General features: G+C 50.4%; 1 protein-coding gene across 2 annotated transcripts in view; it reads left to right on the forward strand.

The window, feature by feature from the left end:
* The window catches only part of heatr1 (HEAT repeat containing 1), a 44,064-nt gene that overhangs the window by 13,914 nt on the left and 5,771 nt on the right, over positions 1-24,379 (forward strand). Inside the window, exons 12-42 of one of the 2 annotated variants that reach the window (XM_055150247.1) lie at positions 1,092-1,199; positions 1,531-1,629; positions 2,923-3,011; positions 3,177-3,397; positions 3,649-3,776; positions 3,870-4,061; positions 4,253-4,415; positions 4,725-4,873; positions 4,987-5,185; positions 5,555-5,874; positions 6,067-6,312; positions 7,074-7,202; positions 9,531-9,637; positions 10,297-10,446; positions 10,590-10,708; positions 10,997-11,118; positions 11,306-11,434; positions 15,638-15,883; positions 16,053-16,182; positions 16,753-16,931; positions 17,384-17,402; positions 17,439-17,514; positions 18,268-18,391; positions 18,883-19,023; positions 19,235-19,509; positions 20,042-20,192; positions 21,417-21,575; positions 21,646-21,780; positions 22,402-22,506; positions 23,049-23,214; positions 23,444-23,586. In XM_055150247.1, coding sequence (XP_055006222.1) covers positions 1,092-1,199; positions 1,531-1,629; positions 2,923-3,011; positions 3,177-3,397; positions 3,649-3,776; positions 3,870-4,061; positions 4,253-4,415; positions 4,725-4,873; positions 4,987-5,185; positions 5,555-5,874; positions 6,067-6,312; positions 7,074-7,202; positions 9,531-9,637; positions 10,297-10,446; positions 10,590-10,708; positions 10,997-11,118; positions 11,306-11,434; positions 15,638-15,883; positions 16,053-16,182; positions 16,753-16,931; positions 17,384-17,402; positions 17,439-17,514; positions 18,268-18,391; positions 18,883-19,023; positions 19,235-19,509; positions 20,042-20,192; positions 21,417-21,575; positions 21,646-21,780; positions 22,402-22,506; positions 23,049-23,214; positions 23,444-23,586 — 4,719 coding nt within the window. Of the gene's footprint in view, positions 1-1,091; positions 1,200-1,530; positions 1,630-2,922; positions 3,012-3,176; positions 3,398-3,648; positions 3,777-3,869; positions 4,062-4,252; positions 4,416-4,724; positions 4,874-4,986; positions 5,186-5,554; positions 5,875-6,066; positions 6,313-7,073; positions 7,203-9,530; positions 9,638-10,296; positions 10,447-10,589; positions 10,709-10,996; positions 11,119-11,305; positions 11,435-15,637; positions 15,884-16,052; positions 16,183-16,752; positions 16,932-17,383; positions 17,515-18,267; positions 18,392-18,882; positions 19,024-19,234; positions 19,510-20,041; positions 20,193-21,416; positions 21,576-21,645; positions 21,781-22,401; positions 22,507-23,048; positions 23,215-23,443; positions 23,587-24,379 lie in introns of both variants that reach the window. The other variant, XM_055150246.1, reaches the window with a different exon arrangement.

A 24,379-nucleotide genomic window follows, 5' to 3' on the forward strand; every position in this document is an offset into this window, starting at 1 on the left:
CACTAGGACAGTAGGACAGTGTGTGGTGTCGGCTAAAGTCAGTCGCAGGTAAACTGAACATGAGTCCAGAAAACAAGTCCAGAAAAAAAGTCAGATGTTTTCTTGATGATCAGAAGAGTAAGTTGAGTCTTGGACGAGTCTTGGACGAGTCTTGGACGAGTCTTGGACGAGTCTTGGACGAGTCTTGGACGAGTCTTGGACAGTTCCAGTTTCCACGTTTCCTCTTTGTCCAAACTGATGTGACGCTGATGTGTGTTTGTCTCTGCACCAGCTGCACCAATCACAGCGTCTCTGCTTTTTCACACTGTGGTTTAGAGTTTTTACTACAGAGACTCACTTCATTTGTTCTCACACTTTATTTGTGTGTTTTTTTCTGTGTGTGTTTGTGTGTGTGTTTGTGCGTTTGTGTGTGTGTGTATTTGTGTGTGTGTTTGTGTGTGTTGTGTGTTTGTGCGTTTGTGTGTATTGTGTGTGTTTGTGTGTGTATTTGTGTGTGTGTTTGTGCGTTTGTTTGTGTGTATTTGTGTGTGTTTGTGCGTTTGTGTGTGTATTTGTGTGTGTGTTTGTGCGTTTGTTTGTGTGTGTATTTGTGCGTTTGTGTATTTGTGTGTTTGTGCGTTTGTGTGTATTTGTGCGTTTGTGTGTATTTGTGTGTGTATTTGTGCGTTTGTGTGTATTTGTGCGTTTGTGTGTATTTGTGTGTGTGTTTGTGCGTTTGTGTGTATTTGTGTGTGTGTGTGTGCGTTGTGTGTGTGTTTGTGCGTTTGTGTGTGTTTGTGTGTGTGTTTGTGTGTGTGTTTGTGCGTTTGTTTGTGTGTATTTGTGTGTGTGTTTGTGTGTATTTGTGTGTGTGTTTGTGCGTTTGTGTGTATTTGTGTGTGTGTTTGTGTGTTTGTTTGTGTGTATTTGTGTGTGTGTTTGTGTGTATTTGTGTGTGTGTGTTTGTGCGTTTGTGTGTTTGTGTTGTGTATTGTGTGTGTGTGTGTGTTGTGTGTGTTTTGTGTGTGTGTGTGTGTGTGTGTTTGTGTGTGTGTGTTTGCGTTTGTTTGTGTGTATTTGTGTGTGTGTTTGTGCGTTTGTTCTGGCTTCAGGTCGTCGGGGACTTGGACTCGTCTCTTCTTCTGAGTCTGAATCATCCTCAGGCGTCGATCAGAGTCATGGCTCTGAACAAACTCAAAGACATCATCACCAGCGGAGAGGTACCCCTGACCCCTGACCCCTCTGACCCCTGACCCTCTAACCCCTGACCATCTAACCCCTGACCTCTGACCCTCTGACCCCTGACCCTCTGACCCCTGACCCCTGACCCCTGACCCCTGACCCCTGACCCTCTGACCCCTGACCCTCTGACCCCTGACCCTCTGACCCCTGACCCTCTGACCCCTGATCATCTGACCCCTGACCCTCTGACCCTGACCCCTGACCCCTGATCATCTAACCCCTGACCTCTGACCCTCTGACCCACACTGACCTGAGCAGGTTCTGACTCGTGTGTGATGATGTTGTGTTGTGTAACTGTTGTTGGTTCAGGAGGCGTCGGTGGATCACAGTTTCCTGGAGTCTTCAGTGTTTGATCGTCTCCATGACGACGAGGCCCCAGTCGTTTCTGCGGCTCTGGAAATACTACAGGTCTGACAAATACTGCAGTATTTATACACACTCTACTACTACAACTACAGGTCTGACAAATACTGTACTTATATACAACTACTACTACAACTACAGTCTGACAAATACTGCAGTACTTATACACACTACTACTACTACAGGTCTGACAAATACTGCAGTACTTATACACACTCTACTACTACAACTACAGGTCTGACAAATACTGCAGTACTTATACACACTCTACTACTACAACTACAGGTCTGACAAATACTGCAGTACTTATATACACTCTACTACTACAACTACAGGTCTGACAAATACTGCAGTACTTATACACACTCTACTACTACAACTACAGGTCTGACAAATACTGCAGTACTTATACACACTCTACTACTACTACTACAGGTCTGACAAATACTGCAGTACTGCAGTACTTATACACACTCTACTACTACTACAGGTCTGACACATACTGCAGTACTTATACACACTCTACTACTACAACTACAGGTCTGACAAATACTGCAGTACTGCAGTACTTATACACACTCTACTACTACTACAACTACAGGTCTGACAAATACTGCAGTACTGCAGTACTTGTACACACTCTACTACTACTACAGGTCTGACAAATACTGCAGTACTTATACACACTCTACTACTACTACAGGTCTGACAAATACTGCAGTACTGCAGTACTTATACACACTCTACTACTACTACTACAGGATCTGACAAATACTGCATTTCACTCTCACAGTGAGAATCTTAAAAACACACATTTGTTTCAGTGTTGTTTTCTGGTGTTGATTTTGTGCGAATTAAAATATCACAAGTGTTTTAAATAACTCTTCTTCTTTCTTCTTTCTTCTTCTTCTTCTTCTTCTTCTTCTTCTTCTTCTTCTTTTTCTTCTTCTTTCTTCTTCTTCTTCTTCTTCTTCTTCTTTCTTTCTTCTTTCTTCTTTTTCTTCTTCTTCTTCTTCTTCTTCTTCTTCTTCTTCTTCTTCTTCTTCTTTCTTCTTCTTCTTCTTCTTTCTTCTTCTTCTTCTTCTTCTTCTTCTTCTTTCTTCTTCTTCTTTCTTCTTCTTCTTTCTTCTTTCTTCTTCTTTCTTCTTCTTTCTTCTTTCTTCTTCTTCTTTCTTCTTCTTCTCTTCTTCTTTCTTCTTCTTCTTCTTCTTCCTTCTTCTTCTTTCTTCTTCTCTCTTCTTTCTTCTTCTTCTTCAACTTTCTTCTTTCTTCTTGTTTCTTCTTCTTCTTTTCTTCTTCTTCTTCTTCTTCTTCTTCTTCTTCTTCTTCTGTGTGCAGTTGTTGTTGGAGCGTCTGGACCCTGAGGACGTCGTCTCGTCTCTCGTGTCTCTGCTGCTCAGAGCTCAAGAGAGTCACTCCCAGGACTGGTCAGTGTCCTGATCTCCTGTGGGCCCCGGGCCCCGGGCCCCGGGGTTAGGGGTGTTTTGTTGTCGGTGTTGTTGTTTCTTTCAGAGTGAATTTGAGGGAATTGTTTTTAGTGACGCGTCCCACAGTTTGAGACGCTCTGGTGTAATTCCTCTGTCGTCCTGCAGGTGTCCCGTGCTGTCTGAGGCCGTGCGTCTCCTGTCCATGCCCGCCGGCGCCGCCGCGCCCGCCCCGGGGCAGTCCGCCACACACGAGCGGCTCTTCTACAGGCTCCTCCCCCTCGTCGTCCCGTCAGGAACCAGAGACTCAGTGTCGTTTAAACTCAGTCTGAGTCTGTCCCAGAGTCCAGTCGTCCAACAGCACCTGCTCACCGCCGGGTGGGCCGCAGGTACGACAGGTGCTCTCCCCGTGTGTGACAGGTGCTCTCCCCGTGTGTGACAGGCGCTCTCCCCGTGTGTGACACAGGTGCTCTCCCCGTGTGACAGGTGCTCTCCCTGTGTGTGACAGGTGCTCTCCCTGTGTGTGACAGGTGCTCTCCCCGTGTGTGACAGGTGCTCTCCCTGTGTGTGACAGGTGCTCTCCCTGTACCTGACACATTGAGATTCTCTTGTTTGAGTTTAAAGATCTTTTCTCTCTCAGACCTGCAGGAGGCGCTGGGGTCCGGTCCAGACCAGGGTCCAGACCAGATCTTGGTCCTGGTCCAGACTCTGGTCTCGACTCTGAGCAGGAACCTCCAGAACATGGACACGTTCAGCCGACGACACACGGTGAGTCTCTGCTCCAGCTCTCCTGCTGTGACCTGTGACCTGTGACCTTTGACCTGTGACCTTTGATCTTTGTCCTTTGACCCCGCCCTGCAGATGGACGCCCTCTGCTCTCGTGTGGAGCTCCTCTCTGAGTCCGGTTCTGGTCCAGACCGGACTCCGCTCCTGGTCCTGCTCCAGACTCTGGTCTTGGGTCTGAAGAATCTGAGCGACACTCACCACCTGCTGACGGCGCAACGCCTCCACAACGTCATCCAGCGCCACCTGCAGGACGCCCGCCTCAGCCAGGTCAGACACGGGACGCCCGGTCCTGACCCGGTCCTGACCCCGTCCTGACCCGGTCCTGACCCCGTCCTGACCCGGTCCTGACCCGGTCTAGACCTGGTTTAGACTTGAATTAGACCTATTTGAGACACGGTTTTAGGCCCGGTTTTAGGTCCGGTTTTAGACCGGGTTCTGACCCGGTTCTGTGGTTTCAGGAGCCCGTGAGCGTCCCGGCCCTTGGTCCCACCCCCCTCTTCTCTGATTGGCTGGCTCTGTACCTGCGGGGGAGTGACGGACAGCTGGAGTTCAGTCTGGTCCTGGTCTCGGTTCTGGCCCAGTTCATCCAGGAACTCAAGAGTCCAGACCAGGTCTTCAAAGGTAACACCACAGGTCCAGACCCAGACCCAGAACCAGACCCGGATCAGAACCAGGTCTGGGTCTGGGTTCAGGCTCAGATCCGGAGGTTGTGTGTAACAGAATCGATCAAGAACAACAAACAACTTGATGAAATCACAAACACTGACGACACAAACATCACAACATGTGTGTTTTAAACATGTTGTGTGTTTTGTGTGTGTACTGATGTTGTGTGTTTTGTGCGTGTACTGATGTTGTGTGTTTTGTGTGTGTACTGATGTTGTGTGTTTTGTGTGTGTACTGATGTTGTGTGTTGTGTTGTGCGTTCAGAGGAGGAGTGGTGGAACCCCGAGCGTCTGGACACAAACACCTGTTGTTACCTGCAGCTGCTCGCTCAGGTGTTTTCTCTGCTGATGGGCGGAGCGTCGGACGGACCAATCACAGCGCAGTACAGACCTCTGCTCAAGCTCCTCTTAAAGGTACAGGCCCCTCCCCCAGATCCACACCCCGCTCCCCATCCTCCAGGACCTGAGGGACCTGAGGGACCTGAGGGACCTGGTCTGGAGGTGTAATATTTTTGTGACGGTTTCAGGTGCACCTGGACTCTCCGCTGCTCGTCTTCCGTTTCCTGTCGCTGGTCTGGAGCGGCTGTCTCCACAGCGACCAGGTGGAGGGGCGGGGCCAGATGCGTCTGGGGGCGGTGCTTCAGCTGCAGGCGCTGCTCATGGGCGCCGCCCTCCTGGAGAAACAGAACCCCAAACAACTACAGGAAGTGATCCTGAAAACGCCCGGTGAGTCCTGGTTTAGTCCTTAGTTTAGTCCTGGTTTAGTCCTTAGTTTAGTCCTGTTTTAGTCCTTAGTTTAGTCCTGGTTTAGACCTGGTTTAGTCCTGGTTTAGTCCTTAGTTTAGTCCTGGTTTAGTCCTTAGTTTAGTCCTTGTTTAGTCCTGGTTTAGTCCTGGTTTAGTTCTTAGTTTAGTCCTGTTTGAGTTCTGTTTTAGTCCTGGTTTAGACCTGGTTTAGATCTTAGTTTAGTCCTTAGTTTAGTCCTTAGTTTAGACCTGGTTCAGTCCTGTTTTAGTCCCGGTTGAGTCCTGGTTGAGTCCTGGTTGAGTCCTGGTTGAGTTCTCGTTGAGTCCTGGTTGAGTTCTTGTCTCGTAGTCTTGGCGAGCGTTCTGGTCGTTCTGTCGTCGCCGCTGCGTGAGGTCAGGAGGGCGGGGCTTGTCGTGCTCAGGAGCCTATCAAGAGCTGCCTCGTCTCCGTTCGGGCCAATCACGTCGCAGCTGCTGAGGTCGGGGGAGGAGCTGGAGGCGGACCCCAGTTACCTGAGCCAATCGCTGGGGGCGCTGTACCAAGACTCCGCCCACAAACGGGACGTGAGCTCCGCCTTCAGGACGCTGCTCCAGAGCGTCCAATCAGAATGCTGCCCCTCCAGCGCCGCCTGCAGCCTCCTGAGGGCGCTGCAGCACGTCCACGGGCAGGTACTGACCGAGACCAGGACTAAACCGGACCGGGACTAAACCAGACCGGGTCCAAAACGGGACTAAAACATGACTAAAATAGGACTGAACCTGGACTGAACCTGGACTGAACCTGGACTGAACTGGGACTAAAACGGGACTGAACTCGGACTAAACCAGATCTAAACCAGGTCTGGATCTGGTCTCTTTCAGGAGGTGCTGTCAGTCCTGCTGCCCGCTCTGGATCGGTTGTTGGCCCCGGTTAGCCCGGATGCCCCGTCACGGCTCCTGGACGAGGCCCGGCTCCTCGCTCTGCTCCTGGGGAAGTTCAGCCCCGCGGCGGCGCCTCTGCTGGTCACAGACGCTCACTGCAGGGACCTGTTCCTCCGAGCCATAAAGACCAGACCGGACCAGAACCAGGACCAGGCCCCGAGTGTCCAAGTGTCTGCACTGGAACAGGTACAAGAACAATGTCTAATGTTATGTATCTAAACCAGGACTGAACCAGGACTGAACCAGGACTGAACCAGGAACCAGGACTGAACCAGGACTTAAAGAGGGCGTTTCTGTAAACTGTACTTTTGTCTCTTTCCCTCGTTTCTCATCACAAACTTGAAGAGGTTTGAGAGTCCTCCATGTTTGAGTCATCTAGTGATCTCTCCTGGGCCCTGTTAGCAGTACAAGACTTCGCCCCCCATGCTCCCACAGTACGAGTCTGTACGAGGCTCCGCCCCCCAGGCGTCCACACCACAATCCTCCATAAAACCACAAAAACATGACACAAAACTGAACACAACAACAACATGACAAACCTGATGTGTGTGCAGGAGATTCATTAGTGCGACGCTCTGAAGGGGGAGGGACTCAGCACTGAGAGCAAAGGGAGGAGAGAAACTTACGAAACCTTTTAATCTGTAGTTTTGGGCAAAAAAAAATAAAAAAATTAAACAATAAAAGAAACATGGAGATAGAAATATATATCCCCTCAGTAAACCTGACCTGACTCTGACCTGACTCTGACCTGACTCTGACTCTGACTCTGACTCTGACTCTGACCTGACCTGACTCTGACCCTGACTCTGACCTGACTCTGACCTGACTCTGACTCTGACTCTGACTCTGACTCTGACTCTGACTGACTCTGACTCTGACCCTGACTCTGACTCTGACCTGACTCTGACTCTGACTCTGACCTGAGTGACCTGAGTGTGTCTGTGTAGATTTCTGGTGCTTTCTTCTCGTCTCTGAGTGAGGAGGTGCAGCGTCTCGTCCTGTCGGCCATGTTTGACGTGTTAGAAAACGAACCGACCGCCGCGAGCGCCAACGCCGTCTGTAGTGTGTTTAAACAAGTACGAACGCACAACTACACACACACACACACACACACACACACACACACAACTACACACACACACACAACTACACACACACACACACACACACAACTACACACACACACACAACTACACACACACACACACACACACAACTACACACACACACACACACACACACACTACACACACACACAACTACACACACACACACACACAACTACACACACACACAACATACACACACACACACACACACACAACTCACACACACACACACACACACACACACACACACACACACACACAACTACACACACACACACACAACTACACACACACACACACACACACACACACACAACTACACACACACACACACACACACACTACACACACACACACACACACACACAACTCACACACACACACACACACACAACTACACACACACACACACACACAACTACACACACACACACACACAACTACACACACACACAACTACACACACATACACACACACACACACACACACACACACACACACACACACACACACACACACACACACACAACTACACACACACACACACAACTACACACACACACACACAACTACACACACACAACTACACACACAACACACACACACACACACACACACACACACACACACACACACACACTACACGCACACACACAACTACACACACACACACACACACACACACACACACACACACACACACACACACACATACACACACACACACACACATACACACACACACAATACACACACACACAACACACACACACACACACTACACACACACACACAACTACACACAACACACACACACACACACACACACACACACACACTACACACACACACACACACACACACACACACACACACACACAACTACACACACACACACAACTACACACACACACACACACACACACACACACACACTACACACACACACACAACTATACACACACACATACACAACTACACACACACGCTGCAGGTGTTCTGAGTTCTTCTCTCAAACTGAAAACACTCTGTTCCACCTTGTGATGTCATCATGTGGTGATACAGGAAGTGCTCCACTGTGTTTTTAAACTCTTCACTAGAATCTTCTGGATCATTTCAGTCGTGGAGTTTTGATCTCGACTGAACTAAAGGCAAAGGGAGCTGTTCACTTGATGACATCACAAGGTGGAACAGAGTGTTTGGAGTTTTGGAGATGTAAAAAAAATCAGAATAAACAAACAAACACAACTCCAGCTCTGAGTGTGACCAGGAACAACAACACAACAACAACACAACAATAACAACAACAACAACACAACAACAACACAACAATAACACAATACAACAACAACACAGCAACAACACAATACAACAACAACAACAACACAACAACAACACAACAACACAACAATAACACAACACAACACAAACAATACACAAACAACAACACACAACAATAACACAACACAACAATAACACAACAACACAACAATAACACAACAACAACACAACAACAACACAACAACAATAATAACACAACAACAACATTAACACAACAACACAACAATAACACAACAACACAACAACAACAAACAACAACAACATAACACAACAACACACAACAACACAACAAACAACAACACAAACAACACAATAACAAACAACAACACACTCAACAACAACACAACAGATAAACAACAACAACAACACAACACAAACAAACAACAACAACACAACAACAACAACACAATAACACAACAACAACAACAACAAACAAACACAACAACACACAACAACAATCACAACAACAACACAACAAACCACAACAACACAACAATAACAACAACACAACAACAACACAACAAATAACACAACAACAACACAACAATAACACAACAACACAACAATAACAACAACACAACAACAACAACAACAACACAACAACACAACACAACAACAATAAACACAACAATACAACAACAACAAAACAACACAACAACACAAACAACACAACAACAACACAATACAACAACAACAACAATAACACAATAACAACAACACAACAATAACACAACAACAACACAACAATAACACAACAATAACACAACAACACAACATTAGAACATGACTTAAGTTCACTGGAGTCAGTTTGTGTGATTCAGGAGGCTTCATATTTCCTGTTGTCTCACTGTAACTTGTGTGTGTGTGTGTGTGTGTGTGTGTGTGTGTGTGTGTGTGTGTGTGTGTGTGTGTGTGTGTGTGTGTGTGTGTGTGTGTGTGTGTGTGTTGTGTAGTTGTCTGTAGACTCTGGCCTCGTGGCGTCTGAACTCTTTCCTCCTGAAAAACCCTCAGTTCCAGTTTCAGTTCAACAGACGAGACGCAGCAAACTCAAGTCCAAGAGGTGAGGAAACTCTGGACTGGACTTAACTGGATTGAACCAGACTGGACCGGACTGGACTGGACTGGACTGTGTGTGGGGACATGTGCTGTTACTGTCGTGCTCTTACAGAGTGAAGAACACTGACGTGAACAAGTCACTCAGTGAGTTTATAACAGTGTTTCCCAAAGTGTGGGTCGCGACCCTCAGGTGGGTCTCCTCGTCACGACCTGCACGTGGGTCTGTCATGTACGGTTCTACACACTGTTTTTTCCAGTGTTTCTGGTTCAGTTGAAAGTTGAAAAGAAAAAGAAAAGTTCTACATTTAAAGTCCAAACAGGCGACTTCTGGATCTTTTTATTTCTGCTTCAAACAGTTTTTCATCGTTTAAACTTGAGTAAAAATAATCGATCAGTCACAATAAAATATCCTTATAATGTTCAATAATGAAAAAAACAACTTTAGTTTGTGATTTATGAATCACGTCTGTGGACTTGGGTCATGAAGCTTCGTCACACTTAAATTATGAATCCTCAGAAAAAAAGTTTGGGAAACACTGATGTAAAAGAAACACAACGACAGGGACCAAAGAAGAGTGTGTGTGTGTGTGTGTGTGTGTGTGTGTGTACAGGTCACACATTTATAATCTCAGATTTAAATGTTTGCATTGATTGTGTCTCCAGTCAAAAGGTGGTGGACAGTGGAGATGTGTCGTCTGTAGGTGGCGCTGTGTCGTGGCACAGAGTCACTCTGATCCTGGAGCTTCTGCAGCACAAGAAGAAACTGAGTCGCCCCCAGGCCCTGATCCCCACACTCTGCTCCCTCCTCCAGAGGTCACAACACACACACTTTAGATTTAATCCTGCTCTAGTCCTGGTCCTGACCCGGTCCTGACCCGGTCCTGACCCGGTCCTGACCCGGTCCTGACCCGGTCCTGACCCGTTCCTGACCTGGTCCTGACCCGGTTCTGTTTCAGGCGTCTGGAGGCGTGTGAGGAGGAGCAGGCGTCGGTGGAGTACACCAAACAACTGCTGCTCAGCGTCCTACTGAGCATGTGCAGAAAACTGTCCCCAGACGGTGCGCCCATCCCCTCAGGTACAAGTACTACTGCAAATACTCTGAATACTACTACAAATACGACTGCAAATACTGATAATACTGAAAATACTACTACAAATATTACAAATACTACTGCAAAGTTGAGTTCAGTTCTTGGGTTGGGTTCTGGTCCTGGTTCTGGTCCTGGTCCTGGTCTGGTCCTGGTTCTGGTCCTGGTTCTGGTTCCTGGTTCTGGTCCTGGTCTGGTTCTGGTCCTGGTTCTGGTCCTGGTTCTGGTCCTGGTCCTGGTTCTGGTTCTGGTCTGACTGTGTGCTTGTGTCTCAGACGTGTTGGACCCAGAGCGCCTCTCGGTGGAGCTGGTGGTTCAGTGCATCCGATCGTCTGAAATGTCCCAGACTCATCATCAGGCCCTGCTCCTGCTCAGCACCTTGGCCCCCCTCTACCCGGTACGTGCTCCTGTCTGCTCCCTGCTCCTGCTCCTGCCCGCTCCTGCTCCGCTCCTGCCGCTCACTGTCTGTCTGCTCCTGCCCGCTCCTGCCCGCTCCTGTCTGCTCCTGCTGCTCCTGCCCGCTCCTGTCAGCTCCTGCCCGCTCCTGTCAGCTCCTCTGTCTCATTGTTCTGGTGTTTCCTCAGGAGAAGGTCTTGTTGAACATCATGCCGATCTTCACGTTCATGGGAGCAAACATCTTGAGGTTGGACAACGCCTACAGCTTCAGAGTCATCGAGAAAACTGTTCAGATGGTCATCCCCGCCATCATCAAGGTACTGGGCTGGGTCTGGCCCTGCTCTAGTGCTCTAGTCTTGCTCTAGTCCTGCTCTAGTCCTGCTCTAGTCCTGCTCTAGTCCTGCTCTAGTCCTGCTCTAGTCCTCCTGCTCTAGTCTGCTAGTCTAGTCCTGCTCTAGTCCTGTCTAGTCCTGGTCTAGTCCTGCTCTAGTCTCTAGCTCTAGTCCTGCTCTAGTCCTGCTCTAGTCCTAGCTCTAGTCCTGGTTTAGTCCTGCTCTAGTCTAGTCCTGCTCTAGTCCTGCTCTAGTCCTGCTCTAGTCCGTTTAGCTAGTCCTGCTCTAGTCTATTCTAGTCTGCTCTAGTCCTGCTCTAGTCCTGCTCTAGTCCTGGTCTAGTCTCTGCTCTAGTCCTGCTCTAGTCCTGCTCTAGTCTGCTCCTAGTCTAGTCTAGTCTATGCTCTAGTCTGCTCTAGTCTCTCTGTCTGCTCTAGTCTAGTCTGCTCTAGTCCTGTCTAGTCTGCTCTAGTCTCTGCTATTCTAGTCCTGTCCTCTAGTCCCTGCTCTAGTCTGCTCTAGTCTAGTCTGCTCTAGCTCTAGTCTGCTCTGCTCTAGTCCTGCTCTAGTCCTGTCTAGTCCTGCTCTAGTCCTGCTCTAGTCCTGCTCTAGTCTGCTACTCTAGTCCTGCTCTAGTCCTGTCTAGTGCTCTAGTCCTGCTCTAGTCCTGCTCTAGTCCTATAGTCTAGTCCTCTCTAGTCTGCTCTAGTCCTGCTCTAGTCCTAGGCTTCTAGTCCTGCTCTAGTCCTGCTCTCTAGTCCTGGCTTAGTCCTGCTCTAGTCCTGCTCTAGTCTAGCTGTCTAAGTCCTGTCTAGTCCTGGTTTAGTCCTGCTTCTAGTCCTGCTTAGTCCTGCCTAGTCCTGCTCTAGTCCTGTCTAGTCTGCTTCTAGTCTGCTCCTAGTCCTGCTCTAGTCCCTAGTCCTGCTCTAGTCCTGGTTTAGTCCTGCTCTCTAGTCCTGCTCTAGTCTTTAGTTCCTCCTGCTCTAAGTCCTGCTCTAGTCTCCTAGTCCTGCTCTAGTCCTGCTCTAGTTCCTGCTCTAGTCCCTCTAGTCCTGCTCTAGTCCTGCTCTAGTCCTGCTCTAGTCTGCTCTAGTCCTGGTTTAGTCCTGCTCTAGTCCTGCTCTAGTCCTGGTCTAGTCCTGTCTGCTCTAGTGCCTGGTCTAGTCTTTAGTCCTGCTCTAGTCCTGCTCTAGCTGGTTTAGTCCTGCTTAGTCTCCTAGTCCTGCTCTAGTCCTGCTCTAGTCCTGCTCTAGTCCTTCTAGTCCTGCTCTAGTCCTGCTCTAGTCCTGCTCTAGTCTGCTCTAGTCCTGCTCTAGTCCTGCTAGTCCTGCTCTAGTGCCTGCTCTAGTCCTGCTCTAGTCTAGCTCTCCTGCTCTAGTCTAGTCTTCTAGTCCTGGTTTAGTCCTGGTTTAGTCCTGCTCTAGTCCTTCTGTCCTCTTCTAGTCCTGCTCTAGTCCTGGTTTAGTCCTGGTCTAGTCCTGGTTTAGTCTTGCTCTAGTCCTGCTCTAGTCCTGCTCTAGTCCTGGTTTAGTCCTGCTCTAGTCCTGGTTTAGTCCTGCTCTAGTCTTGCTCTAGTCCTGCTCTAGTCCTGCTCTAGTCCTGCCTAGTCCTGCTCTAGTCCTGCTCTTAGTCCTGCTCTAGTCCTGGTTTAGTCCTGCTCTAGTCCTGGTTTAGTCCTGCTCTAGTCCTGCTCTAGTCCTACTCTAGTCCTGGTCTAGTCCTGGTTTAGTCCTGGTCTAGTCCTGCTCTAGTCCTGCTCTAGTCCTGCTCTAGTCCTGCTCTAGTCCTGTTTAGTCCAGTCCTGCTCTAGTCCTGCTCTAGTCCTGCTCTAGTCCTGCTCTAGTCCTACTCTAGTCCTGGTTTAGTCCTGCTCTAGTCCTGCTCTAGTCTGGTTTAGTCCTGCTCTAGTCCTGGTTTAGTCCTGCTCTAGTGTCCTGGTCTAGTCCTGCTCTAGTCCCTGCTCTAGTCCTGGTTCTAGTCCTGCGTCTAGTCCTGCTCTAGTCCTACTCTAGTCCTGGTCTAGTCCTGGTTTAGTCCTGGCTCTAGTCCTGCTCTAGTCCTGCTCTAGTCCTGTTCTAGTCTCTGTCCTGCTCTAGTGCCTATTCTAGTCTGCTCTAGTCCTATTCTAGTCCTGCTCTAGTCCTGCTTAGTCCTGGTTTAGTCCTGCTCTAGTCCTGCTATCCTAGTCCTCTCTAGTCCTGTTTAGTCCTGCTCTAGTCCTGGTTAGTCCTGCTCTAGTCCTGCTCTAGTCCTGCTCTAGTCCTGCTCTAGTCCTGGTAGTCTGCTCTAGTCCTGCTTAGCTCTAGTCCTGCTCTAGTCCTGCTCTATGCTCTAGCCTGTCTCTAGTCCTGCTCTAGTCCTGCTCTAAGTCTGTCTGTCCTACTCTAGTCCTGGTTTAGTCCTGCTCTAGTCCTGCTCTAGTCCTGCTCTAGTCCTGCTGTAGTCCTGCTCTAGTCCTGCTCTAGTCCTATTCTAGTCCTGCTCTAGTCCTGGTTTAGTCCTGCTCTAGTCCTGCTCTGGTCCTATTCTAGTCCTGCTCTAGTCCTATTCTAGTCCTGCTCTAGTCCTGCTCTAGTCCTGGTTTAGTCCTGCTCTAGTCCTGCTCTAGTCCTGGTCTAGTCCTGGTCTAGCCCTGGTCTAGTCCTGGTTTAGTCCTGCTCTAGTCCTGGTTTAGTCCTGGTCTAGTCCTGCTCTAGTCCTGCTCTAGTCCTGCTCTAGTCCTGCTCTAGTCCTGGTCTCGTCCTGCTCTAGTCCTGGTTTAGTCCTGCTCTTAGTCCTGGCTTAGTCCTGCTCTAGTCCTGCTCTAGTCCTACTCTAGTCCTGCTCTAGTCCTGCTCTAGTCCTGCTCTAGTCCTGCTCTAGTCCTGCTCTAGTCCTGCTAGTCTAGTCCTAGCTCTAGTCCTGCTCTAGCTGTCTAGTCCTACTCTAGTCCTTTTAGTCCTGCCTAGTCCTGCTCTAGTCCTCTAGTCCTGCTCTAGTCCTGCTCTAGTCCTGCTCTAGTCCTGCTGGTCTAGTCCTGTTCTATCCTAGTCCTGGTCTAGTCCTCTCTAGTCCTCTAGTCCCTTCTAGTCCTCTAGTCCTGTCTATTCTAGTCCTGCTCTAGTCCTGCTCTAGTCCTTGGTTTAGTCTTGCTCTAGTCCTGGCTCTAGTCCTGGTAGTCCCTCTAGTCCTCTGGTTTAGTCCTGCTCTTGTCTGCTTCTAGTCCTGCTCTAGTCCTCTCTAGTCCTGCTCTAGTCCTGCTCTTTAGTTTAGTCCTGCTCTAGTCCTGGTTTAGTCCTGCTCTAGTCCTGCTCTAGTCCTACTCTAGTCCTGGTTCTAGTCCTGGTTTAGTCCTTGGTCTAGTCCTGCTCTAGTCCTGCTCTAGTCCTGCTCTAGTCTAGTCCTGCTCTAGTCCTGCTCTAGTCTGCTCTAGTTCTAGTCCTCCTAGTCCTGGTTTAGTCCTCTGCTAGTCCTGCTCTAGTCCTGGTTTTCTAGTCCTGCTCTAGTCCTGGCTTAGTCTGCTCTAGTCTAGTTCTAGCTCTAGTCCTGCTCTAGTCCTGCTCTGTCCTGTTTAGTCCTGCTCTAGTCCTCTAGTCCTAGTCTAGTCCTGGTTCTATCCTAAGTCCTGTCTAGTCCTGCCTCTAGTCCTGCTCTAGCTCTAGTCCTGCTCTAGTCCTTCTAGTCCTGCTCTAGTCCTGCTCTAGTCCTGTCTAGTCCTGCTCTAGTCCTGCTCTAGTCCTGCTCTAGTCTAGCTATCCTCTCTAGTCCTGCTCTAGGTCCTGCTCTAGTCCTGGTTTAGTCCTGCTCTAGTCCTGCTCTAGTCCTGGTTTAGTCCTGTCTGTTTAGTCCTGCTCTAGTCCTGGTTTAGTCCTGCTCTAGTCCTGCTCTAGTCCTGCTCTAGTCCTGCTCTAGTCCTGGTTTAGTCCTGCTCTAGTCCTGCTCTAGTCCTGGTTTAGTCCTGGTCTAGTCCTGCTCTAGTCCTGCTCTAGTCCTGCTCTAGTCCTGGTTTAGTCCTGGTCTAGTCCTGCTCTAGTCCTGCTCTAGTCCTGCTCTAGTCCTGCTCTAGTCCTATTCTAGTCCTGCTCTAGTCCTGCTCTAGTCCTGCTCTAGTCCTGTTCTAGTCCTGTTCTAGTCCTGGTCTAGTCCTGGTTTAGTCCTGGTCTCTGGTTCTGGTCTCTGGTTCAGTGTGGTTCTGGTCTGTGTCCTCAGGCTCAGGGCTCGGGTCAGGACTCGGGTCTGGACTCTCCTCAGGTGCGCGCCGTGGTCACGAGGATCATGCAGGTGTTCGTTCACGCTCTTCCTCACGTGCCCGAGCACCGCAGGGTCCCGGTCCTCCTGCAGCTCCTCAACACCGTCGGCCCCGAGCGCTATCTGTGGGCACTGCTCTGTCTGCTCTGCAAGCAACACTCTACTACTGTTGCGAGTACTACTGCGAGTACTACTGCAGAGGAGAAGGTACACACTACTACTACTGCAAATACTACTGCAAATACTACTGCTCACCAGGCCGTGTTTAGACCTAATTAAGTCCTAGTTCATTTGAGCTTAAGTCCTGGTCCGCTCCAGGTCCAGTCCAGGTCCGGTTCTGGTTCTGGTCCTGGTTCTAACCGTGTGTTCTCCTCAGGAATCGGCCCAGCAGCAGGAGTGGGACTTGTGGGTCTCTGTGTTCTGTGAGTTCGAGGTTAAAGTCCAGATCCAGGCCTTGGTCCAGGTCCTGGTTTTCCTGCAGCAGCTTCCTCACGACAAAGACCAAGGTCAGAACCCGAACGTGGTCTCAGACTTTCCTCTCCCAGGTCAGCTTCACTGTGTGGAGTCGTGAAGCTCCTGCAGCAAACGTCAGGTTGATCTTCTGAGGTTGATCTTCTGAGGTTGTTCTTCTGAGGTTGATCTTCTGAGGTTGATCTTCTGAGGTTGTTCTTCTGAGGTTGATCTTCTGAGGTTGATCTTCTGAGGTTGATCTTCTGAGGTTGATCTTCTGAGGTTGATCTTCTGAGGTTGATCTTCTGAGGTTGATCTTCTGAGGTTGATCTTCTGAGGTTGTTCTTCTGAGGTTGATCTTCTGAGGTTGATCTTCTGAGGTTGATCTTCTGAGGTTGATCTTCTGAGGTTGATCTTCTGAGGTTCTTCTGAGGTTGATCTTCTGAGGTTGATCTTCTGAGGTTGATCTTCTGAGGTTGATCTTCTGAAGGTTGATCTTCTTGATTGATCTCTTAGGGATCTTTGAGTGTTCTTCTGAGGTTGATCTTCTGAGGTTGATCTTCTGAGGTTGTTCTTCTGAGGTTGATCTTCTGAGGTTGATCTTCTGAGGTTGTGTTTGTGTTCAGCTCCAGCGAAGCGTCCGTCGGGCCGCAGAGCCGCGCTGAAGCCTGAGGAGCATCAGGAGAAGATGGAGGATCTGATCTTCAACGTGGAAGAGCACAGCGCCAAAGAACTCCGCCATTTTAAATACCTGAGCGTGACCTTCAGCGCTCACCTGCTCGGATCAGCACGATTCATCCACAAGGTTCGAACCAGGACACGGACACATGACTGTGTGTGTGTCTGTGTGTGTGTGTGTGTGTGTCTGTGTGTGTGTGTGTGTGTGTGTCTGTGTGTGTGTGTGTGTGTCTGTGTGTGTGTGTGTCTGTGTGTGTGTGTGTGTGTGTGTGTGTGTGTCTGTGTGTGTGTGTGTGTGTGTGTGTGTCTGTGTGTGTGCTGTGTGTGTGTGTGTGTCTGTGTGTGTGTGTGTGTCTGTGTGTGTGTGTGTGTGTGTGTGTGTGTGTGTGTCTGTGTGTGTGTCTGTGTGTGTGTGTGTGTGTGTGTGTGTGTGTGTGTCTGTGTGTGTCTCTGTGTGTGTCTGTGTGTGTGTCTGTGTCTGTGTCTGTGTGTGTCTGTGTGTGTCTGTGTCTGTGTGTGTGTGTCTCTGTGTGTGTCTGTGTGTGTGTGTTTGATGTAAGACGCCGTTGTGTGTTTCAGGTCGTGGAGCTGGAGCGAGGTGAGGGCGGAGTCGAGGGCGGAGTCGAGGGCGGAGTCGAGGGCGGAGTCGAGGGCGGAGTCGAGGGCGGAGTCGGAGCGGTGGACCTGAGTCTCCAGCAGGAGCAGCAGAGGTGAGGGAGGAGGATCTCTTTGGTTGCTGTGACGCTCACGGACGCTGTAAAGGTCATTTTTATATTTTTGCGTCGACTCTGCGTCGCCGTCGCCTCGTCGTTGTCGCTGTCGTTGTCGCCTGCGTCGCTTTGACGTGTAGTTAGAACGTTTGGGAGGTGCAGGTCGACGCAGACGCTCTGAGGAGACTCGAGGCGACGCTGACGATTTGACACAAACATAAACTGAGCTTAACTGCTGCTGCCCTCCATGAGCTTCATCGTTCATGTGTGTGTTCATGTGTGTGTGTGTGTGTGTTTGTGTGTGTTGTTCATGTGTGTGTGTTTTGTGCGTTCATGTGTGTGTTTGTGTGTGTTGATGTGTGTGTTTTGTGTGTTCATGTGTGTGTTTGTGTGTTCATGTGTGTGTGTTTGTGTGTGTTCATGTGTGTGTTTTGTGCGTTCGTGTGTGTTCATGTGTGTGTTTTGTGTGTGTTCGTGTGTGTTCATGTGTGTGTTTTGTGCGTTCGTTTGTGTGTTCATGTGTGTGTGTTCGTGTGTGTTCATGTGTGTGTTTTGTGCGTTCGTGTGTGTTCATGTGTGTGTGTTCGTGTGTGTTCATGTGTGTGTTTTGTGTGTTCGTGTGTGTTCATGTGTGTGTTGTGTGTGTTCATGTGTGTGTTTTGTGCGTTCGTGTGTGTTCATGTGTGTGTTTGTGTGTTCATGTGTGTGTTTTGTGCGTTCGTGTGTGTTCATGTGTGTGTTTTGTGCGTTCAGGCTCCTGGAGCAGATCTTGTGTTTCCTTCACTCTGTGGCTCAGTGTGTGGAGCTGAACTCAGACAAACCCACGGCCAAGTTCTGGAGAGTTCTGCTCAACAAGACCTACGAGCTCCTGGACAAGGTGGGACTGGACCTGGACTGGACCTGGACTGGACTGGACCGGACCTGGACTGGACCGGGACCTGGACTGGACCTGGACTGGACCGGACCTGGACTGGACCGGGACTGGACCGGACCGGGACTGGACTGGACCGGACCGGACCGGGACTGGACCGGACGGGACTGGACCGGACCGGACCGGACTGGACCGGGACTGGACCGGACCGGACCGGGACTGGACTGGACCGGGACTGGACTGGACCGGGACTGGACTGGACTGAGACTGGACTGGACCGGGACTGGGACTGGACCGGGACTGGGACTGGACCGGGACTGGACTGGACCGGGTCTGGGACCGGGACCTGGACTGGACCGGGACTGGACTGGACTGGACCGGGACTGGACCGGGACTGAAACAAGACTAAAGCAGGACTAAACCAGGTCTAAAGCGTGTTTGTTTGTTTGTTTGTTTGTTTGTTTGTTTGTTTGTTTGTTTGTTTGTTTGGTGGTCAGGTACACGCTCTGCTGCCCTCTGATTCGTTCATCGCTGTGACTCGGGGGCTGATGGGAAATGAAGTCTCGAACGTTCGACGAAAAGCTCTGGACCTTCTCAACAACAAACTGCAGCACAAAACCAACTGGAGCCCACAACAGGTACGTCCCCCTCTCCCTGACCTCCTGACCCCTGACCTGCTGACCCCTGACCCCCTGACCTCTTACCTCTCTCTCCCCGCAGTTGTCTCTCCTCCTCTCTCTGACCTCCTGACCTTTGACCTGCTGACCCCTGACCTCCTGACCTCTCTGTCCCCGCAGTTGTCTCTCCTCCTGTCTCTGACCCCTGACCTCTGACCTCTCTCCCCCGCAGGTGTCTCTCCTCCTCTCGCTGACCCCTGACCTCTTGACCTGCGTGACGTCTGGTGACCCGTCGGTGAACCGTCAGGCCGCTCTGTTCTCGCTGAAGCTCCTGTGTCGTCTCTTCGGTTCGTCGGCGCCGCAGTCGTTCGTCGCCGTGATGCGGGTCGCCGTGGGCGTCGTCACGGCGACGGAGGAGGAGGACCGTAACGTCACGGCGACGGCGCTGCAGTGCGTCGCCGAGTGCGTCACGGCAACAAAGGCGCTCGCCATCCCCCACCTGCCCAGGTACTGCAAATATGTGGACTTGAAATATTACTGCTACTGCTACTACTACTACTACTACTACTACTACTACTACTACTACTACTACTACTACTACTACTACTACTGCTACTACTGCTACTACTGCTACTACTACTACTACTACTACTGCTACTACTGCTACTACTACTACTGCTACTACTGCTACTACTCTACTACTACTACTACTACTACTACTACTACTACTACTACTACTACTACTACTACTACTGCTACTACTGCTACTACTACTACTACTACTACTACTACTACTATTACTACTACTGTAATTACAACTGTTACTTCTACTACTACTACTACTGTAATTACTATTACTGTTACTACTACTAATACTACTATTACTACTACTACTACTACTACTGTTACTGTTACTACTACTACTACTGTTACTGTTACTACTACTACTACTGTAAATACTACTGCTGTACATCCACACGTGTGAAACCTGCAGCAGGTAAGAGTCTGGGAGGGCATCTGACTCTTTCTCTGTCCCCAGCCTGGTCCCTGCCGTGCTCACCTGTCTGAGCGACAGGAGCGACCGCCCGTCCTCCGAGCTGTTCCTCCTGAGCGCCGTCACCGCCCTCCACCGCATCACCGACACGCTCCACAACTTCACCTCCCCGTACCTGCACGACATCACGGCTCAGGTGAGCAACCGCACCCGCACCAACAACCGCACCCGCAACCACACCCACAACACCCACAACACCCGCACCAACAACTGCACCCGCAACCACACCCGCACCCGCAACCACACCCACAACACCCACAACACCCGCACCAACAACCGCACCCACAACCGCACCCGCAACCACAACCACACCCACAACACCCGCACTCACAACTGCACCCGCAACCACACCCACAACACCCACAACCACACCCGCAACACCCACAACCACACCCACAACACCAACAACCACACCCGCAACCACACCCACAACACCCGCACCCACAACACCCACACCCACAATCACAACCACACCCACAACACCCGCACTCACAACTGCACCCGCAACCACACCCACAACCACACCCGCAACACCCACAACCACACCCACAACACCCGCACCCACAACCGCAACCACACCCACAACACCCGCACCCACAACACCCACAATCACAACCACACCCACAACACCCACAACCACACCCACAACACCTGCACCCACAACACCCACAACCACACCCACAATCACAACCACACCCACAACAACCACACCCACAATCACACCCACAACCACACCCACACCCACCACCGCAACCACACCCACAATCACAACCACACGCACAATCACAACCACACCCACAACACCCACACCCACCACCGCAACCACAACACCCACACCCACCACCGCAACCACAACACCCACCACCGCACCGCAGGGGGGCGCCAGTGGCAAAAAACTGTCATTGTGTCCTTAGGCAAGAGACTTCACCCTCATTGCCTCGTATGAAAGTGGTGTGAGCGTGAGTGATGGTGGTGGTCGGAGGGCCCGATGGCGCAGATTGGCAGCCTCGCTTCCGTCAGTCTGCCCCAGGGCAGCTGTGGCTACAGTAGTAGTTTACACCACTGAGTGTGGAGTGACTGAATAATGAACAATAAAGCGCTTTGGGATCTTGAAAGGCGCTATATAAATACAATCAATCAATCAACCACCACACCCACAACCACACCCATAACACCCGCACCCACCACTGCAACCACAAACACAACACCTACAACCAACCCACACCCACCACCACAACCACATCCACACCCATAACACCCGCACCCACCACCACAACCACAACCTGCCCCACCTCCTACAACTTTCCTAACCCTCTTCAATAAGCTCAGGAGTTGAACCCTCACCTTGTCTCTGTCTCAGGTTTGTCGTCTTTCGCGTCTGGCTGAAGTCTCCGCCCCCTCGCCGCTCCTCGCCGTTCGATTGGCGGCGCTCCGATCCACCATCGCCACCAAAGTCCCACCCAGAGTCCTGTTGCCCACGGTTACCAAGTGCTACGCCCGACTGGTGCAGGACCAGAAGGTACCGCTTGTCCAGACCCGGTCCAGACCCGGTCCAGACCTGGTTTAAACCTGTGGTGTTTGCGTTTCAGGAGCAGCTGGTGGCGCTCATGAGCGTCCTGCAGGAGCACATCAAACACATGGACCGAGACCAACTGAGCCTCCACCAATCAGAGCTCACCACCTTCTTCCTGACGGCGCTGGACTTCAGAGCGGCCCACTGCCCGGTCCGTTTAGTCCTGGTTCAGTCCTGGTTTAGACCTGGTTCAGTCCTGGTTTAGACCTGTTTCAGTCCTGGTTTAGACCTGGTTTAGTCCTGTTTCAGTCCTGGTTTAGTCCTGGTTTAGTCCTGGTTTAGTCCTGTTTTCAGTCCTGTTTCAGTCCTGGTTTAGTCCTGGTTTAGTCCTGTTCAGTCAGTCCTGTTTCTGGTTTAGTCCTCAGTTTTAGTCCTGGTTTAGTCCTGGTTTAGTCCTGGTTTAGTCCTGGTTTAGACCCAGTTTAGTCCTGGTTTAGTCCTGGTTTAGTCCCGGTTTAGTCCTGGTTTAGTCCTGGTTTAGTCCTGGTTCAGTCCTGGTTTAGTTCAGTCTGGTTTAGTCCTGTTTCAGTCCTGGTTTAGTCCTGGTTTAGTCCTGGTTTAGTCCTGGTTTAGTCCTGGTTTAGTCCTGGTTTAGACCTGGTTTAGACCCGGTTTAGTCCTGGTTTAGTCCTGGTTTAGTCCTGGTTTAGATCTGGTTTAGTCCTGGTTCAGTCCTGGTTCAGTCCTGGTTTAGTTCTGGTTTAGCCCTGGTTCAGTCCTGGTTCAGTCCTGGTTTAGACCTGGTTTAGACCTGGTTTGGTGTGTGTTTCAGGAGGACCTGCAGGAGGCTCAGGTGGTGGAGGGAGCAGTGATCGAGTGTTTCGTGGCTCTGGTCCTGAAGCTTTCTGAAGTCTCCTTCAGACCTTTGTTCTTCAAGGTGAGTCCAGGTCCAGCTCCAGGTTCAACAGGTTCAACAGGTTCAACATTTCACACACGACGATGAAGCAGGTTTAAACCGTCTGCTCTTCCTCTTCCCGTGTTTTGTCCGTGTGTCGTGTCCGTGTTTGTCTCTCCGTGTTTTGTCGTGTCCGTGTTTTGTCTCCGTGTTTCGTCTCCGTGTTTTGTCTCCGTGTGTGTTTGTCTCCTGTTTTGTTTTGTCTCTCCTCGTCTCCGTGTTTTGTCTCCGTGTGTTTTGTCTCTGTGTTTTGTCCGTCTCCGTGTGTTTTGTCTCTGTGTTTTGTCTCGTGTCCGTGTTTTGTCTCCGTGTGTCGTCTCCGTGTGCCGTCTCCGTGTTTTGTCTCCGTGTGTCGTGTCCGTGTTTGTCTCCGTGTGTCCGTGTTTTGTCTCTCCGTGTGTTTGTGTCTCCGTGTTTGTCTCCCGTCTCCGTGTGTTTTGTCTCCGTGTGTGTTTTGTCTGTCTCCGTGTTTTGTCTCCGTGTGTCGTCTCCGTGTTTTGTCTCCGTGTGTCGTGTCCGTGCAGGTGCTGGAGTGGAGCAGGAGCGCCCCCTGTGGGCAGAGCGACCGGATGCTCACGTTGGTGCGTCTCTGTGACTCTGTGGCTCTGAAGCTCAGGGGGCTGTTTGTCCTCTTCTCCGGGAACCTCCTCCCGCTCTTCTGTGACCTGCTGACCCCAAAGAGCGCTGAAGGTAACAACACCTCTGACCCTCTGACCTCCTCTGACCTCCTCTCTCCCTCTGACCCTGAGGAGCGCCCAGGGTAACAACACATCTGACCCTCTGACCCTCTCTGACCTTCTGACCTTCTGACCCTCTGACCCTTCTGACCCTCTGACCCTCTGACCCTCTGACCTTCTGACCCTCTGACCCTCTGACCCTCTGACCCTCTGACCCTCTGACCCTCTCCTCTGTCCCTCAGCTCCGTTGTTCCAGTCGGAGGAGAAGTCTTCTCTGTTGATCTCGTTGGTTCTGGATTGTCTCCAGAAGATTTGCCTCTACGACACAAACAAGTTCCTGAGCCACGAGAAAGCAGAGGCTCTCATGGGCCCCCTGGTGGACCAGGTCAGTCCTGGTTCAGTCCTGGTTCAGTCCTGGTTCAGTCCTGGTTTAGTCCTGGTTTAGTCCTGGTTCAGTCCTGGTTCAGTCCTGGTTCAGTCCTGGTTCAGTCCTGGTTTAGTTCTGGTTCAGTCCTGGGTCAGTCCTGGTTCAGTTCTGGTTCAGTTCTGGTTCAGTCCTGGTTTAGTTCTGGTTCAGTCCTGGGTCAGTCCTGGTTCAGTTCTGGTTTAGTCCTGGTTCAGTTCTGGTTTAGTCCTGGTTCAGTCCTGGTTTAGTTCTGTTTCAGTCCTGGGTCAGTCTGGTTTTCAGTTCTGGTTCAGTTCTGGTTCAGTCCTGGTTTAGTTCTGGTTCAGTCCTGGTTTAGTTCTGGTTCAGTCCTGGGTCAGTCCTGGTTCAGTTCTGGTTTAGTCCTGGTTCAGTTCTGGTTTAGTCCTGGTTCAGTCCTGGTTTAGTTCTGGTTCAGTCCTGGGTCAGTCCTGGTTCAGTTCTGGTTCAGTTCTGGTTCAGTCCTGGTTTAGTTCTGGTTCAGTCCTGGTTTAGTTCTGGTTCAGTCCTGGGTCAGTCCTGGTTCAGTTCTGGTTTAGTCCTGGTTCAGTTCTGGTTTAGTCCTGGTTCAGTCCTGGTTTAGTTCTGGTTCAGTCCTGGGTCAGTCCTGGTTCAGTTCTGGTTTAGTCCTGGTTTAGTTCTGGTTTAGTCCTGGTTCAGTTCTGGTTCAGTTCTGGTTCAGTCCTGGTTCAGTTCTGGTTTAGTCCTGGTTCAGTCCTGGTTCAGTCCTGGTTTAGTTCTGGTTTAGTCCTGG

Source organism: Boleophthalmus pectinirostris, unplaced genomic scaffold, assembly GCF_026225935.1.
Source record: "Boleophthalmus pectinirostris isolate CB_2022bp ecotype Guang Dong unplaced genomic scaffold, ASM2622593v1 HiC_scaffold_14, whole genome shotgun sequence".
Classification (NCBI taxonomy): Eukaryota; Metazoa; Chordata; class Actinopteri; order Gobiiformes; family Gobiidae; genus Boleophthalmus; species Boleophthalmus pectinirostris.